The sequence below is a fragment of the Natrix helvetica genome (assembly GCF_964273705.1).
Source record: "Natrix helvetica genome assembly, chromosome: 2".
In the NCBI taxonomy this organism is placed as follows: domain Eukaryota; kingdom Metazoa; phylum Chordata; class Lepidosauria; order Squamata; family Natricidae; genus Natrix; species Natrix helvetica.
In genome coordinates this window covers 21,458,499-21,477,614 of record NC_138552.1, presented here as the reverse complement: position 1 = coordinate 21,477,614, position 19,116 = coordinate 21,458,499, and the positions used below count along the sequence as shown (strand labels likewise).

Below are 19,116 nucleotides of genomic sequence, written 5' to 3'. Positions count from 1 at the left end.
ATGCAGTCCAAAGTAAAGCACTGCCCTGAATTCTCCATGTATTTCCTTTTCTAGATCAAAATATGTTTTATGCAATCCATAATGTGCGGCTTGTCCTGAAATGTACAGTATAATAAATACAGAGAAAAATGTACTTATTCAATTTGGGATTATTGTGTTTTAAACCTCTATTGCAGGGGTGTCAAGCTTGATTTCATGGAGGGCCGCATCAGGGTTGTGTTTGACCTTGGGGGGATGGGATGGGTGTGGGTGGTTTGATATCACTTGTGTCAGGGGTGCCTATGGTGGCCCAAGTGCTCAGCCACTGAAAACCGGCTCCCGAGCTCTGTTTTCAGCTGGGACAGCATCCTGCAGCCCTCTGCCGGTGAAAACGGAGCTCGGGAGTGCCTTCCTCCCGAGCTCCGTTTTCACTGGCAGAGGCACCAGAAGGCCAGTCCTTCACTGTTTCCTGGGTGGCCCTGCAGGCCAGATCTAAGCACCCCCCCCCCCGGGGCAGGATCTGGCCCCCGGGCCTTGAGTTTGACACTCCTGCTTAATAAAATGGAGGGGGGGGGGAAGCATTTCCAGTGAAGTTAATTGTTTTTTAAAAAAATAACTTTGATGTGAAGTAATCCAGATAAAATCATTGGAAAGAGAGAGTAAGGATTTTCTAATCCTTAGATTCCACTTGAGATTTTTTATGCTTTCCTCACTGACGATCAGGGCAGCTGAATACTAGGTATAACATGTTGTGACTCCCTTATGCTATCTGCAGAGGTTCAGGATACTAAATGAGACTATTCCTGGCCAATAACAAAATATCTATTTCTGATCCGCTGGTTCTTTCTGTATGTTACATAGGACGACATCCAAGGTGATGCATGAAAGAAATTATTTCATATAATTTCTACATATAACATGGCACGTTATATGATTTCTGTGTGTACATATGTACTGATATTTTTCAGAATACATATATCCTGTTTTCAAGTTTTGGTAGCTTTGATTTTTTGGTATAAATTCTGCTTGTTTTTCCTATTTATAAAATGGAAAGGGAGTTTTCTCCATTTTGAGAAGGCAGTGGTAGAGGATAGATTAGAGGTGATGTTCTATTTTGGAATTCAGCCAGACAGTAATTTCCCACAGTATTTCATAATAATTTGGCTGTTTATGTCTTAGGAAACCTTCCAATTTTATGAGAACATGAAATTTTCTTGCAGTTTAAAATAGTAAGATTTGATGTACAGTTTTTTTCATGAGAGCATGACTCCTGAATTAAAGTATTCGGTGTGAAGCCCAGACTACAGTTATGATCTTTCAGTGCAATCTAGTTAAAGTTAAAAACAAAAGTACATATAAGGTTGTGGCAAAATAATATTATATTGTTTTCTTTTTAGCCTGTGGTTAGAGAATACCCTGGTAAATTCAATTTCCAGTAAAGCCATTTACACTCATCAATAGCAATAGCATTTAGACTTATATACCGCTTTACAGTGCTTTACAGCCCTCTTTAAGCAGTTTACAGAGTCAGTATATTGCCCCCAACAATGTTGGCCCTCGTTTTACCGACCTTGGAAGAATGGAAAGCTGAGTCAACCTTGAGCCAGTGAGAATCGAACTGCTGAACTGCAGTCAGCCGGCAGTCAGCAGAAGTAGCCTGCAGTACTGGATTCTAGCCACTGTGCCACCACGGCTCATAACAATATTATCACTTTATAACAAAGTTGTCAATTTATAACTTTTTCATGTTATAAATTCGCCTTTGATGAAATCAGTACTGTAAGAGAAAGTTTGGTAGAATAGTTATTTTCACTGGATTTTAGAAAAAAATCCTTGATGTAGGAGAAAAGTGGATTACTTGACTACATCATGAGGGAAGTGACTATCTGTTCAAAACACTTGTTGACATTTAGTAATTCTGAGTCCAATTAACCTTCTTTCTTCCATCCAGTATTTGTTCCTCCGATGCCTCAAATTCATGGAGTGACTAGAGACTATATAGCTGACACAGCAATTCTGGAATGGTATGATGGCGGATCAGTCTTTCAATACCAAATTGATTCTAGTTGGCAAATTCAGATTCTGCGTAAAGATCCACTAGAGGAAGTAGCACTAGTAAGTTGTCTGTCTTTACACCTCTCTATTTGTGTATGTGTGTGTGTGTTTGTGTAACCTGATGGTCTCTAGCAAAAGAGAATAGTTGACCCCATTCTCAACTGACAGTTGTAATCAAAGACACTGATCTTGAGCATCTTGAGCTGGACAATCCCTACAGTCATCAATAAAAGCAAGTTTATTATGAAAGAAGCTGATGATAAAAAGCAAAGAGGTTAGGGAGGACATTGCAAGGCAATTACTGTGATCCACTATAAGCCAGCAAACCAGTGAAATGGATTTAGAGCAGTTTTGAAATATTGGGAAAGTATAGTGAGACACGGGGCACCATGATTGCAGTGGCCTTCTGCAGTCTTGTACGCTTCAGAGGTCTTGATGATGACTTCTCCCATCATCAAGCAGAGGTCTATGGCTGTGATGGCGAACCTGTGACACAAAGAACCCTCTCTGTGGGCATGCATGCCATTGCTAGCTGTTCTTCGCGGGCACCAAAGCGCCAAAAACCCAAAGACCAGGTGGCCAGGGTGTATGGATGCGCTGGTCAACTGGACGTTGGATTTCTGGTACATGCGAAAACCAGCTGGCCAGTGCACATGAGCACTGGCCAGCTGGTCTTCGGGTTTTTGGCGCTGCGGCGCATGCATGTGCATTCCTGTTTGGGCACATGGTGCTGAACAGGTTCGCCAACACTGGTCTATGGCGTCTCAGTTATCCAGATCATGATTCTCCCAAAAATGCTTTTTTTCCAAAGAAGCAACTGGATTATTTTTTCCTTAAAGATGTTTCACTTCTCATCCAAGAAGCTTCTTCAGCTCTACAGTGAAGGTTAAGGAGGAAATTGCAAAAGGCTGAAAAGCTTCTTGGGTGAGAAGCGAAATGCCTTCAAAGAAAAAGTCCAGTTGCCTTTAGAGGAAAAAACAACAACCCTTTTGGGACATCAAGCAGAAACTTCCATCGTGCTGCCTGAGTTCACATATATGGTGAGACATAACTGGTTTTAGATTTAAACCAATGGACAAAACAATCAGTATTCTTTATTAACCAAGATGTACTGCTTAATATTATATATGAACCATGTTACTCTGGGTTGTTATACAACCCACAGTAAAACAAGCCATGGCTTAACATGATGTGTCAGAATAAAGAACCTCTTTAAAGTAATCTCCTTATCTCTTAGTTTAACTTGCAGCACAGAAACCTGCAAGAATAAAAGGAATATGCTTGCATAAAATAGCAATCTTAAAATGAGAGGTTCAGTGAGGGGCAGGGTATTTTTTAAAAACTATTTAATTTTCTTTAGAAATTACAAAAGAAATGACAAGTAAGTACACTAACCTTCCCAGATAATCCCCCCCATTAAACTTAAAACAACAATGACACATAAACACCCACAAAAAGAAAGAAAAATTGGAGGGAAATAATCAAACTAAGAAAGAGAGAGAAGGGAAAGAATATCTTACGTATTATACTTATCAATAGTCACTGGTTTACTAAGAATTATTACATTCTACTATAAAATGGTTAGTAGAAAATATTATTGTACAACATCACAAAATCCCTGCATAATAATACATACTTCTTCATCCTTTGACTAGCAGAAAATGCTGCCTTTTCCCCAAAAGGAGGGATCACCACCATTTCCAAAAATTGTTCCTAAATATCTGGAATAATATCAATATTCTAATTCAATATGATTCCTTTAAACACCCTCCATCCCAGGATCAATACAATTGGGATGGGAAAAGATGGGGAAATCTGCATGAATACAACGAACATTAATATAGTTTTCTTTTTGTCTAAATTCTGGTCTTGCGCATGAGCAGTGCAGTGATTAGTAGGTTTGGTAAATAACATAAATTTGGAACAAATCTTTTATTTTCAGGAGACCTATAACACATCAGTTGGCACCAAAGATACTCTCCTTCGCTGGGAATGGACATCAGATCTGCCTTTTAATTGCACCATTCACTACTTTAGGATTCGCTGTTTTCTTAATGAGAAACTTTTTGCTGGAAGGAAGATGTGGAGTGAATGGAGCCCACTTGTAAACGTTACAGGTAAGAGGACGGGATTGAGCCCAACTTTTAGAATAAGAAGAGTCAAACTTCCTAGGGGTATGCTTCAAAAATTGCAGCTAAGGGTCTGCTGCCCGGTTGCTGAGTGGGCGTGGCCATGGTGGGCGTGGCCTAGTCGGCCTTCTACATAACCGGTGGGGGGCATTTTTTTTACCGTTCCCAGACTCCAGAGGCTTTCCTTGAGCCTCTGGGAGGGTGGAAACTGCTTCCCCTGGGACTCTGGAGGCCCTCCAGGGGCAGGAAACAGCCCTGTTTCCGGACTTACGGAACCGCCGGAAGGCCCGTTTTCCCAGGGGCAGATTTATGGTGGATCAGCAGTCAATAGCTACTCATATCGATGACTGTTTATGACATCCTCAATCATAAGCAGCAGGTTACAGATACTGGTTTCAAGGGAGTCTTGGATTGGATTATATGTTTAGTTTTCTCCTTAAATGTCAATTTTAATAGCACAAAACAACAAGTCCGAGTCCTCTCCGGGAGGGGGCGGTCTATAAGTGTGAATAATAAATAAATAAATAAAACAACAAATCATAGGCCTCCTAGAACAGTGGCACGCGTGCCACAGGTAGCACGCAGAGCCATTTGTCAGGGCACGTGAGGCGCTGCCCTGTCAGCTGGCCAGCGCACATGCTGGCCAGCTGAGTTCACCCTTTTTTAAAGCCATTTTTCACCCTCCCCAGGCTCCAGAGGCTTTATAGGAGCCTGGGGAGGGCGGAAACAGCCTCCCCCGCCCCCCGGAAGCCCTCCGGAGGCTTCAGGGAAGCCTCCGGACAGTCCCTGAAGCCTTCGGAGCGCTCAAAACGATCCTCCAAGCAAACCGGAAATGACTTCCGGTTTGCTCGGAGGGTCGTTTTGAGCGCTCCGAAGGCTTCAGGGAAGCCTCTGGACGGTCCCTGAAGCCTTCAGAACACTTAAAACGACCCTCCGAGCAAACCGGAGGATCGTTTTGAGCGCTCTGAAGGCTTCAGGGACCGTCTGGAGGCTTCCCTGATGCCTCCGGAGGGCGTCCAGGGGGCGGGGGAGGCTGTTTTCACCCTCCCCAGGCTCCTATAAAGCCTCTGGAGCCTGGGGAGGGCGAAAAAAGCATGTAAAAATGGGAGGGGGAGCACCTGTAGTGCGCGCATGCACACGGGGGGTCGCGCATTGCATTATGGGTGCGGCACGCCCACACACAATCCCCTGCGCTCCCCCCTGCGCTGTCCTAGAAACACTGTTGCTGAATTAGAAAATATATGACCCTCAAGTTATTGTTAAGGTTTTCCAGTGGCCCTAAGAAGAAAGACTAACATAGGTATTCCTTGACCTATGACTGGTCACTTAATGAGAACTCAAAGTTACAATGGAGCTCCCCAGAACTATTTACCATCTGTTTTCAGAGTTTCAATGACCACACACATACATCCACAGTCATGTGATCGCATTTTGGGCGGTGGACAGCCAGTTCATCTTTACAGCCGTTTGCAACATCCCCCCAGTCGTGACCCTGAATTATGTCATTTCTCTTTTGCTGGTTTCTGAAGTTTACTTCTGTTTTCTGGCAAAAAATATCCATAGGGGAAAATGGATTTACTTACCAACTGCCATGTTTGTTTAATAATCACTATGTTCACTTAGTGAAAAGGACAATGCAGTGGTGGGTTGCTCCCAGTTTGGCCCGGTTTGGCCGAACTGGTAGCGGCGGTGAGAGGCCCTGCCCCACCCGCCTAGACTCTTCTGTACACGCGCAGAAGTGTTGCACGTGCAGTAGCGTGCCTGAACCGGTAGTAAAAATATTTGCAACCCACCACTGGAACAGTGATAAATAAAGTTACGGTCATTGTAAAAATCACATAATGCCTCAACTTATGTCCACAACAACGTACGACCATAATGCCATGCCTTGCTACCTGTAGCGAGGCATGCTAAGGGTTGAAGTTAACAGGAGTGCCATCAGTTGTCTTCTCTGGTAGTACAGCCATATGTCTCTGTAGGTTCTGCTTAGGTTGAAAAATGAGCAGTGTTTTTCTATAATGCCTGGAGCCTCCTTTAGGTGTTTACAAGGTGTATTCATAACAGGCGGTACAATCAGCAGCTGTTTTTGTTGCCTTGTTGAGTTGCTGAGCCTGGATCCCAGTATGGCACCTATGGGGTCCCTTGGTGCCTATCAAATCAGTGCTCCAGCTGATTTTAATTTGGGTTGCTGCTGTTGTTGTTGTTTGAGATTATTTTAATTTAGAGAGAGGGAGGTGGACAATGGATGGAGAGGAGCCAGAATCAAGCATCTTTTCTGTTTCCAAGAGTTCTAATGTCGTCCCCCCACACACACTTACCTGGAGACATTCCAAGAAGATACGAATGATAGAGGGTTGTCAACCAGTGATCTGCATAGAAATATGACCATCTGCCAGAAACAATTCAACTATAAGGCGAAGAAGTAGAGAGTATCTTGGAGAGGTTAAAGGGAATGATGGACATGATTTCATGTATCTTCTGGCATTTTGTGAAACAGCTGTTCCAGGGGTGGGTTTCAATTTATTTTACTAGAAATGTCCGGGTGGATGGGTGTAGCCTCCCACCACCAGCGCTACCTCTTTGCCTGATCTGGGGTGAACCAGCAGACACTCTAAGCCAGGGGTGTCCAAACTTGGCAACTTTAAGACTTGTGGACAGCAGAGCTGGCTGGGGAATTCTGGGAGTTGAAGTCCACAAGTCTTAAAGTTGCCAAGTTTGGACACCCCTGCTCTAAGCTGTTCTCAAAATTTGGGTCTGTGGGACAAGAATGTTGGAAATCTTTAGAGTAAAAGAATATGACATTAACAGAGTTGGAAGAGACCCTGGAGGTCTTCTAGTCCAACCCTCTGCTCAAGCAGGAGATCCTATACCATTTCATATAAATAGTTGTTCAATCTCTTCTTGAAAACCTCCAGTGTTGGAGCACCTCCAACTTTTGGAGTCAAGTTGTTCCACTGATTAGCTGTTCTCACTGACAGGAAATGTTCCTTCGTTCCAAGGTTAAATTTTGTGAGTTTCGTTTGTTTTCACATCCAGAATTGTTATCTCTATTTTTCTGAGGGTTTTTTTTCCCAGGACAAATAATTTTAATTAATACTGTTAGTTTAAGTGTACCTTCTCAAAGGCACCTGGGTTCTGTTGTGCTTCCCCTTCATGGTGATGGAGATTATAGCTCAGTGGCTCTAATTCCACAGAGGCTGGGCCTGTAAATGGATTGTTGTGTGCAGCTGAATCTCCTGAATAGTCAATGTTGCCGATCCTTTCCTTTCTCAGTCTTGTCTTTCTGTTGCAGGAAGCCCCCCAAACAAAATCCCCAAAATGTACCCGTTAGATAAAGTAGTGGCGGTAGGTTCCAACATCACTTTCTGCTGTGTATATCAAAATGGAGACACTTTCGTCGATATTAATTATGCTTCGTGCACAACTCTGAAGTGTGAGGTAGCCCCACTCACCAACTGGAGCACGACAATCTCTGTGCAAAATGTTATTACTGGCTTCAATTCGGATGTTAATGGCTGGTGTGAAGTACGAAAGAAAGATGAAAAGAAAAACTCTGTCACTGGAACGGTTTTATTTGTGGGATGTAAGTGCTATTTTTTTCCTTATATTTTATGGTATCCTGTTTCCGCGAAAATACGACCTCCCCAGATAATAAGTCCAATTGGGCTTTTGAGTGCATGCACTAAAATAAGCCCTCCCCAAAACTATTGCAACACAACAGCAGCCATGAGGTGACCACACTTGCTGCCTCCTGCACCTCAAAAGTAATAAGCCCTCCCCAAAAATAAGGCAAGTGCTTATTTTGAGGGTCAAAAGAAAATAAGACACTGTCTTATTTTCAGGGAAACACGGTAGATCCATGCATGGGTAAACAATTTGGGTGAATGACAAAGATGATTTTAAAAAGTTGCTGGAAATAATAAAAGGAGAAATGAAATAAATAAAATGAATAAAATATGTAAAAGCTCCTTTCTATGTATGAATCTTTCTGTCAAGCGCAGAATCTTGGACTCCAGGCAGTTCAAATTAATATATAGGTTTATTGTATGCTAAAGCTCTCTATAAGAATCTGAACTAGAGGTTAGAAGAAGAAAACTTAATCCATCCGTTTGAAAGGGTTTGCATAGATTCAATGCATGTAAATAACATTTAAAAAGTAAGATAACCATTGTCCAAAACCATTCCAGAATTCAATTTCGCCACTAAGTTCTTCTATTCTTTGATTTAAATTAGTTTTGAGTTTTTATAGACAGTCCCCTTTTTTTTAGAAAATAAAAATTCCTCACCAGCTGGAAACACTTTCTCTTTCCACATCATTCCTTTTGGGAGCCGCCCCGACTTTGTCAGCCTTGGCTGGATTTTTTGTCACTGGCTTGAAGATCTTCTCTCGCTTTTTTCGGGGATTTTGCGATATCCCCGAGATCAGCAAGACGTAATCTTCCTATTCACCATCTCTTCGGGATGGTTTAGGTCCATTTGGACCCCCCAGTGGCAAAAGTATCGACTGCGATCTCAGAGCATTGAGACTTCGGCATATTTGACCCCTCCCTCAGGCTCAGCATGGTCATCTCCTACACTTACATTTCAAAATGCAACTCTCAAATAATTCGAAAAACTGAAAGGTTTATTATTGAAAACAGCAGTGCAGATCCGAAGCATGCTTCTGTCAAAATACTATCCTAGCACGGAACTCTACAATGGAGAAGGCTTTCTACATTTAGCAAAGGCTTTGAAAAGAGCACCAGTGAAAATGATCAAATTATTTCACGAGGTGTAATAAATATAGGAAAAAATATTAGAGTGGTGCGGTGGCCTAGAGGTGGAGCTCTTGCCTCACAATTTGGAGGCCGTGAGCTCGATCCTAGGTAGAGGCAACTATTTCTCTCTGGACACAATGAGAGTTTATCTGCTGAATGAAATTCCGCATTGGCGACAGGCAGGGCATCTGGCCAGTAAGAGATTATGGGGTCATGAAAAGGAGATGATGATAATATAGGAAAATATTCCTTTAGTCCCAACTGTGAGCATTGGTTAAGGACTATCTGAGCTACAAGTAAACCATTACTGTTACCCAAGATAGCAATAGCAATAGCACTTAGACTTGTATACCGCTTCAGAATGCTTTATAGCTCTCTAAGATGTTTACAGAGTCAACATATTGCCCCTAACAATCTGGGTACTCATTTTACCTACCTCGAAAGGATGGGAGGCTGAATCAACCTTGAGCCTGGTGAGATTTGAACCACCAAATTGCAGGTAGCCAGCAATCAGCAGAAGTGGCCTGCAGTACTGCACTTTAACCACTGCGCCACCCTACATATTTGTTGAGACTTTCAGTTTCAGTTATCAAACTGGTTGGTAATTCCGTAAGTTGTAGTTCAATGACATCTGAAAGGAAGCAAACTCTTGAGTTTCCAAAAATTGGCTCTACTGTAAAACGGATAAGGCTGTGAAACAGCCTATTTTGGTGGGGTCAATTCTATAATTAGACAGTATGGTAATGATTTATCACATTTTTCACGTGAGCTAAATTGTGTGTGCGGTAGCAACGGATCTTTTTATATTAATTTCCTTATTGAATTATTGTTGAACTGGTAGGTTCAACCGATATGTACTTATAGTAACACTTCTTCTTTCCTATTTGTTACTATAGATCCTCCGGGTGTCCCCCAAAATCTAAGTTGTGAAACACAGAATTTTAAGGAAATAGGATGCCACTGGCAGGAGGAAAGACCCACCTTATTATGTGGCTCTAGAAGAACCTATTATGCCTTATTTGAAAGGTACGTCTTCATGTACTTTTTTTTAAAGTAGGAGAACACACACAGACACACACACACACACACACACAAGGACACAATGTGTGTGTGAGAGAGACATACTTGGTACAAAAGTTATTCAGATAAACTTGTCATTTATTTATATGTGTGGTTAGGTTGTAGGTCAGGGGTGTCAAACTCAATTTCATTGGGGGCTGCATCAGGGTTGGGTTTGACCTCGTGTGTGTGTGTGTTTGTGTGTAGAGTGGGAGTGGCCAGAGTGGGCAGGGCCAGCTCAATGTCACTCATGTCAGGGTCACCTGTGGTGGCCCTAGTGCCCTGTCAGAGAAAATGGGCTCCTAAGCTCCGTTTTTGGCTGTGATGGCCTCCTGCAACCCTCTGCCAGCAAAACAGGCCCTCCCAAGCTCCATTTTCACTGGCAGAGGCACTGCGGGCCAGATCCTTTACTGTTTCCAGGGTGGCCCCACAGGCCAGATCTAAGTACCCGACAGGCTGGATCTGGGCCCCGGGCCTTGAGTTTGACACCCCTGTTGACCCAATGAGATACGTCTTTGGAGAGCTACTAATTATAAATGGCCATATACAGTTATCTTATGCCTTCTTTTTGGTTTTCCAGGGCCATCAAAATAACAACTATGATGGCCTAATAGGAGTGTGCACCTATATAGTGTAGTAGAGGTTGATTTAGGTTGAATTCTACTCTCAGCCATGGAAAATCACTGTCTGTCTTTTAGACCAGCCATTCTGTTTCAAATGTCTATGGAGATTCTCAGTCGTCCAGATCATGGTTGTCCCAATGGTGCTTTTTCAATAGGCATTTGGACATTGACATTTCACAGTTGATAAAGGAGAATATTGGTAGCTGAGGATCGAAATGGTGCTCTCTGAGCTTGGCTCTATTCTTGCAAATGTTTCATTATATCTTCAGGAGGACAACCAAGCGCAGAGGGCACTAAGGAACCCCCGCATTCACACGGCTCAGTAGCTAAGACACTGAGCTTGCCGATTAGAAAGGTCGACAGTTCGGCAGTTCGAATCCCTAGTACAGGTCTCCTGCGGGAGCAAGGGATTGGACTAGATGACCTCCAAGGTCCCTTCCAAATCTGTTACTGTTACCGTTATAATCAGTTGATGATAATGAGATAGATGGTGAAAGAAATATAGCAACTGATGTGGGATGAGGATGGAATTCCATAGAGGATGGAAAGTAGACAGAGGAGAAAAGGCTTCTTCAGATTAAAAGATTAAAATTTTGTCCAGCTTTTGAAGATCCTAGCCATTCCTCTCCCCCCCCCCCCCGAAGTTTCTCCTGGCAGAAAGCCAGTTTCTTCTCCCTACTTATAGCAGGGCTGATCTGGAGTAAAAAACAGAGGGGCCAACAAGATATGGTTTATATAATGACATCTGGTTGTTTTGAGTCAACTTATTTCTCCATTAAATCACTGCATGACTGTGGTTTATCTGACTTTTTCTATGAGATGTTTTCTCCGTTTTAATCAAAATTTCTCTCTAACTTTTCAGAAACTCTGGGAAAAATATGTCATGTGCAATTGTTACTCGACATTGTAAACATTATCACTGTAATTTTACACTCCTGAAGGACCAAACAGAATACAACTTCACACTACATGCTTCCAGTCATCTTGGCCAAGCAGAAGCTTCCCTCTTAATTGATATTAGGCATAGAGGTGAGATTTTTCCTCTGTGCTCTGGTGAAAAACCTTTAAAAGAAATTGAAGTTTTATTTATCTGCCATGGAAAAGAGGTGTTCCATTTATAGGGGATGGTTCTTCTTCTTCCTCTTCTTCTCCTTCTCCTCCTCCTCCTTCTCCTTCTCCCTCTCCTCCTCCTCCCTCTCCTCCTCCCCCTCCTCCTCCTCCTCCTCCTCCTCCTCCTCCTCCTCCTCCTCCTCCTCCTCCTCCTTCTTCTCCCCCCTCCTTTCTCCCTTCTCTCTTCTACCATGGTAGGACTCAATTTTTTTTACTACCAGTTCTATGGGCGTGGCTTGGTGGGTGTGGCATGGCTTGGTGGGCATAGCGTGGCTTGGTGGGTATGGCAGGGAAAGGATACTGCAAAATCCCCATTCCCACCCCATTCCAGGGGAAGGTTACTGCAAAATCCCCATTCCCTCCCGATCAGCTAGGATTCGGGAGGCAGAGAACGGATGGGGGTGGGGCAGATCAGAGGTTGTATTTACTGGTTCTCCAAACTACTCAAAATTTCCACTACCGGTTCTCCAGAACTGGTCAGAACCTGCTGAATATCACCTCTGGCCTTCTCCCTTCTCATCCTTCTCCTTCTTCTTTGCCTCCCCCTCCCCCTTCCCCCCTGTGTGTGTATCTGTGTGTGTGTTTGTGTGTGTTTATGTATGCATATGTGTGTGGTTTAATAGACAAAGTGTTGAATGTACAAACAGGGAGAGCCAACTTTGAGTCCATCCTCAGCTGTGGAAGCTCACTGGGTGATTTTGAGACACTCATTGCTTCTCATCCCACCTACCTCAATGGTGGTGGTTGTTGTTGTTGGTGAAAAGTAGAAGAAGACAGCACTGTGAATTCTGTCTTGAGCTCCTGAATAAAAGGCAGGATATAAATCTAATAAATTTCTGATATATTTTAGTATCATCCCTTTTCCCTATCGTATTCAGGTTGCTCCTATTTTCTCCACTGCAACAGCCCAGGACTGTTAGATAGTTAAGTCTGAGAAAGAATGTGATGGAATGTTTGGATGACCTTGAATAAAGAGGGCAAGAGAAGCTGATTGGAAACAATCAAGCAAAAGAGGAGAAGAGCCCCAGTGGCTTAATGATCAGCAGAAGAAACTTTAAAAGAACCTACCCTAATGGACCAAGCAGTTAAAAGTAGTGGTGGGAAGCTTTGTTCTTTCAGATCAGGTTTAGAATAGAATGCTTTATTGGCCATATGTGATTGGACAAACAAGGAATTTGTCTTTGGTGCATAAACTCTCAGTGTACATAAAAAGACAAGATACATTTGTCAAGAATCATAAGGTGCAGTGCTCTATAGCATCGTTCTAAGGGTAGGAGTTGAAACAATTTATGTCCAGGATACCGAGGGGTCTGTAAATATTTTCATGGCCCTCTTTTTGACTTGTGCAGTGTACAGGTCCTCAATGGAAGGCAGGTTGATAGTAAGGTTATTGCAGGAATAACTGAGAAATAGTAGGGGTGTGTTTGTGTATGTGTAGAGAAGGATAAATACTAGCCAGACTTCATTCTAGACAGAATCTAAGGGTCATCATGGATCAGTAAAAAATTCCAATTTATTCCCAGCAAGGATTTTGGTGGAATGTAAAAACAAAACCTTTACTGGTTGTATGCTAATCTCTTCGTTTACCATTTTGTGCTGCATTGGTTTGTCAGTGAATAAACGCAAGTTAGAAATTCTTTTAATGAAACATGTTTTTCCTTTCCAGTTTACCCACATACACCAACAGACTTAAAAGTGAGCAGTATAACTTCAGACAGTTTCAGGCTGTCATTTTCTTTGCCTGGCAATTTCAAAGAAACCAAACTGCAATGTCAGGTTCAAATGTCCAATGGGGCTTCCAAAGAAGAAAGGGTAGGCATCCTATGACATTTTTATAATGTACAGTGTTATTGCCATGTCTATATGTTAAAATAATCATCATCCTTTGGGGCCTCTTGTGAGTCATGCCTTGACTCAGTCTTTATAGTTGGATTGTACATGTAGTTTAGTTTGTGGTCTCTTCCTCTCTCTTCCTCTTTTAAAGAACTATGATTTATTGTCCCTTTGCTTAATTTATATGCCATGTTTCTATCCAACGAAAATGCATGACCTGTACACAAGCTACTAAGCACTGCGGCATTTTTAAAAGATCTCCTGTAGAGCCAACTGGTTTATAGTGAGAAGGAGAGTCCCTCAAAAGCCAGATCCCAAGCATTTAATAGGAGTGGGATCCTCTACACCAGGGGTGTCAAACTCAATTTCATTGACGGCTGCATCAGGGTTGTATTTGACCTTTGGGGGGGGGGCATGTGGGTGTGGCCAGGGTGGGCATGGCCAGCTTGACATCATTCTTGTTGGAGATGCCTGTCAGGAGCTCCCGAGCTCCATTTTCATCTGCGATGGCCTCCTGCAACCTTCTGCCAGCGAAAACAGATCTCGTGTGTGTGTGTGACCCTCCTGACCTCCGTTTTCGCTGGCATAAGCACCGCAGGCCGGTCCTTCACTGTTTTCAGGGCAGTTCCGCGGGCCAGATCTAAGCACCTCGCAGGCTGGCTCCAGCCCCCTGGCCTTGAGTTTGACACCCCTGTTCTACACAATCCCTGGAATTTCCTTTTACCTCAGTTGCTGAAAAATGATTATGAATTTCTCATCATTTACCGATGTAAAAGCGTATGAAAACTCTACCCAAAGCCCCACGATAGGCTTAAACATAGCTTAAGAAATCAAATGCTTGAACTGCCCTCCAAAACAAGAAAAAACCCCACTTGGCCTTGCCTCCTGCAACTTTAGGGTCCCCCTGAAATGCCATAAGCACACCAGACCAAACACACGTCTCTCTCCCAGCTCAAAAGGTGAAAGTCCCACTAGTATAAACTACTGTAAATTGTAGTAAAAAGAAAAAGTAATGCAACTCTTTCAAAACTGACTTCGTGATGCCCTGTTTAGCAGGCTCACTGCTGCAGTGCTGCATTGACCTTAACATTCTTCCACATGCTCTTTAAGGTGAGCCCATGAAAATGGAATTCTTTCATTTTTTACAGCAAATATAGCTTTTCCACTGGCGGTATTGCAAATACAGCTGCACAAGTGTTATTGAAGTGTTTCATTGACATCAACCCTTCAGTAACACTTGTGCACTGGTAAAGCTGTAGCAGCTAGGGGAAAAAAATAAAATGTAGAAAAAATATTCTCATTCTATAAGTTCCCCTTGTATTCATCTTTTACTTTGATTCTCTTCCACCTGTCTGTTTGCTCATCATACAAGAACATTGACTTCCTGCAAATAATGCATGGTTGCAAGGATAGCTGATTGGGTACATCAGTGCTCTGCCTCCTGCCAAACACTGATTAGGTGCAACCAGCTAGTTGTTTTTCTTTGGCTGCATAGCATTCAAGGAACATTATATCTCTCTTACTATGCCACATTGAAAGGAACCTATGCCCAGGGCAGGGGGGAAGGTTCCCCTTAAATTTGTATGTTCTTCTAAAAGAGTGATGTACACATTATATAAACAGCCTTTCATGGCATGGACTTAGGTTATCCAAGGAACCAGCTCATTCCTATGAGATGAGCCACGGTGGCGCAGTGGTTAGAGTGCAGTCCTGCAGGCTACTTCTGCTGACTGCCGGCTGCCTGCAGTTTGGCAGTTCGAGTCTCGCCAGGCTCAAAGTTGACTCAACCTTCCATCCTTCCGAGGTGGGTAAAATGAGGACTCAGATTGTTGGGGCAATATGCTGACTCTGTAAACAGCTTAGAGAGAGCTGTAAAGCACTGCGAAGTGGTATATAAGTCTAAGTGCTATTGCTAGTGCTATATCTGCTGTGGCAGAAGAACTATATTGCGGACCACATTGGTCAAAGAATTTTGGCCAGGCAATGTCCAGAAGAACTTTTTCTACCAAGGCATCTAACCTCTGGAGCATCCTGCCCCCAACTCAGATCTCCACCCCCCTTCTGGAATTCCAAAAGGGCTTGAAGACCTGGGTTTGCCAGCTGGACGGAGGACCCAATAGAGGGGTGGCATCTTGAGTTTAATGGATTCATTAGATGCCACCTGTTCCCTGGGCACACTCTGCTCTTTTCCTTTCCATCTTGGTTCCTTTCCATTTTAACTGAATTTTAAATGTATGGTTCTTGTTTATTGTTGTCATGTTTTATATGGTATTTTAATTGTATGACTGTAAGCTGTCTAGAGTCACCTAGTGAGGTGGGTGGCATGGAACTGTAATACTAACATAAATAAAATCTGGACCATGCAACGATAATTCTAATCATCAGCTCTTTGACCTAAAGATATGCTCCTGTTTTCTTCTTTCAGAATGTGCTGCTGGATGATTCAGAAAATTCACGTTACACCATCTCAGTGGACAAATTGCATCCATTCACAAAATATGATGTCCAAGTTCGCTGTGCCACTCCAAAGCCTTTCTTTTGGAAATGGAGTGAGTGGAGCAGAAAAAAAACCTCTACAACTCAGCAAGCTCGTAAGTGTATTGAATTTTGGATGGCTATGAATGAAAATAGAAATTAAACACGAGTCCCATGATTTTCTATGATTATGAGATTCACCTGAAAGCACCATCCGACATCTCTAAGCACCAAGCGTATCCTAGTAATTATGGATCTGACCATTTTTGGCTTTGCCATGGCACAAAAACAGACAAGGTATGGATCCTGTTCCTTTTGCATGATTTTCACTTGGGATCAACATGAAAGCACTGTAAAATTATAGAACATGATTATCTGCACACAATCACAGCTGGAATCATGAATCTAAGAAGTGAATCCTTAATAATATTGTGCCTTACAGGTCAAAGCCACCAAAATAAATTTTATAAAGCACCAGAAACTCTTCCAAATCAGAGATTTACTGTACTGTTGTGCCACACTGATCTATTGCTTGATTGATTCAGATAGATTCTATGTAAAAAAAAGTTCCAAAAACAGAAGCAGAAATAATAGTTGATCATTTAAAAAGCTGTTCCCCAAGAAAACTTTTATCTTACCTCTTTGTGGGTCAAACTTTAATACATACATGAAAACATTCAAATTCACAACTCAAAACTTCACAAATTTCAGATCAACTGATATGTTAATTTGTACAACTAATATGTTAGACCTATTTTGTAAATAATTAATTGAAATGTTAGTAGTAAGTAACATTTGGTGTATCCAGAATATCTTTAAGCTAAATGGTATAAGAAAACTGTATGTCTCTGTAACTATAAATATTTTTTTCCAAACAATGAAAAAGCTTCAGTGTTGCGGGTTGTACAATTTCTGATGAATAAAAATTGGACAATACATAAACAAAGTCTAACACCTTAAAGAATATGTACTTACTATATATATGCCTATTAAAAATTAATACTTCCATTAGTGCAATTAACCATTCTTCTCCTAGAACCAGCAAGAGAGCTTGATATCTGGAGAGAAAAAGATGCTAATGAAGATACAGTTACCCTATTTTGGAAGGTATATATTAAGATATTTGTGTCTAAGTTCCCGTGAGCTGTGTTTTGAATACCAATTTTTAAAATGTATTTTGTTAGATTTTTTTTTAAAAACCCGCCTTTATTACTTTATAAGTAAATCACGGCCTCAAACATACCTAATACTACTCCTTCTTCCTATTTTACCCATAATAATAACCCTGGAAAGTGGTTTGGGCTGAGAGAGAATGATTGGTCCAGTGTCACGTGGCTAGCTTTCATGGCTAAGGAAGGACTAGAACTCACGGTCTCCTGGTTTTTAGCTTGGTGCCTTAACCATTAAATCAAAGTGGCTCAATATTTAACTGACTGAAGATTAAACTTTCCTTGAACGTTCACATAGCTCTTTCAAAGCCCCATTGGGTAGATTTCTCCTTTCAGCAGTCACAGGAGAAATTGTTTTTGTAAAACATCCTCAACACAGTCAGATGCAGGAATATACATGGATGGTCAACCGTGGTTGTGATTGTGGCATGTGTAGACTCACCTCTTCAGGTGAGAATATATGTATATGACAGACATTGCAATCTCCGGAACTTAAAATATATTATCCACTTAGCTTTTATTAGCCTCTGCTAACATCGTCAGAGTGTAAAAACTACCATTGAAGAGATATTCGCCTTCATACATCATTGATCAATTTGGCCATTGCATGTGTGGTAGGCCCATCCACCTGCCTCCCACCTATAATTAGCTCTGTCGTTTTTACTTCAGACATGTTAATTGATGGAGGCTCAGCTCCTGTTGCTTCTTCCCCTATCGCGTACAGCTTGGACTGCTCATCCCCAAGGAATGACGCTGAGATGTCCAATGTTGTTTTAACGGCATTCTCTCTGGCCCCCTCCCACACATTCCCCCTCTTCCGCCTCTCAGGCACACCTAATATATCAACCAGATTTGTTTGTTGTGTGTAATATATATATAAGGAGGCGAGCCTGTGGCTTAGTGGCTAAGACTCCTGCCTAAGATATAATACAGCCCAGGTTCAAATCCCAGTAAGGGTATGGCTAGCTGATGAGAGCTAATTAGCTCGAAATAGATCTATACTAGTCTCCCATTATCTATCTATCTATCTATCTATCTATCTATCTATCTATCTATCTATCTATCTATCTATCTATCTATTATATATATATATATATATATAACATACATACATACATACATACATACATACATACATACATGTTGTATTTGTGCTGATAAAAATATGGTTTTCTGCCTAGATGATCTTCTGTGATAAGCCGAATGACAGAAAGAGGGAGTAGTGAGCTCCCTCCCATATTTGGGCATACCAGGGGTTGTAACACAAATACATATATACAGAGAGAGAGAGAGAGAGAGTTTGCCCAGAGCTTTGTAAATAGAGGATAATGAGAATATTTATGACAGACTTTTTAAAGACATTTGTTTACCCTCTCACTTCCTTTTTCCTTTTCCTTGGAATAATTATCTGCTTGTGTGTACAATCTTTTTCTGGACAGCCACTCCCTCTTTTCGAAAGCAATGGATTGATAGAGACTTATGAGGTCTATTGGACCCTTCCGGATAAATCCACAAAGAATGAATCAGTTCCTGCATCCCACAACTCCATCAAAATAAACATTGGGAAGAATGATTGCATATTTACCGTGAAGGCAAGGAATAAGGCGGGAGTTTCTCCTCCTTCTTCAATCAATAGTGCTGAGCTTCCAGTGGGTGAGTAAAAGGGGAAATTGACATTGTTTATAAGTTGTGGGAGGAATGAGCAGAAGAGGTCCAGCCAAGGACACTTTTTGTTTCAAAACAATATTACCTTTTCAGGGTTTTTTTTAAAAAGCATGCTGATTAAAAAAAAATAGTATTTGCAGTATTTCAGTTTCCATTAAAAAGTCCTATAAACAGATTGGCGCAAACATTAGAAGTTCTACCCGCCCTGAAAGTGTGGGAAAATTTAGATGACCCTGCATTGCTTTTATAAGCTGAATTTTGA

The 19,116-nt window shown here is 41.9% G+C and overlaps 1 protein-coding gene across 6 annotated transcripts in view; it reads left to right on the top strand.

The window, feature by feature from the left end:
- LOC309385539 (leukemia inhibitory factor receptor-like) overlaps positions 1–19,116 on the top strand; it is a 112,539-nt gene that overhangs the window by 60,778 nt on the left and 32,645 nt on the right. For all 6 annotated transcript variants that reach the window (XM_081940063.1, XM_081940061.1, XM_081940062.1 and 3 more), the window contains exons 5-13: positions 1,931–2,094; positions 3,977–4,151; positions 7,456–7,746; positions 9,817–9,946; positions 11,465–11,631; positions 13,379–13,524; positions 15,971–16,136; positions 17,057–17,127; positions 18,629–18,842. In XM_081940063.1, the coding sequence (XP_081796189.1) occupies positions 1,931–2,094; positions 3,977–4,151; positions 7,456–7,746; positions 9,817–9,946; positions 11,465–11,631; positions 13,379–13,524; positions 15,971–16,136; positions 17,057–17,127; positions 18,629–18,842 (1,524 nt within the window). The remainder of the gene's footprint in view (positions 1–1,930; positions 2,095–3,976; positions 4,152–7,455; positions 7,747–9,816; positions 9,947–11,464; positions 11,632–13,378; positions 13,525–15,970; positions 16,137–17,056; positions 17,128–18,628; positions 18,843–19,116) is intronic.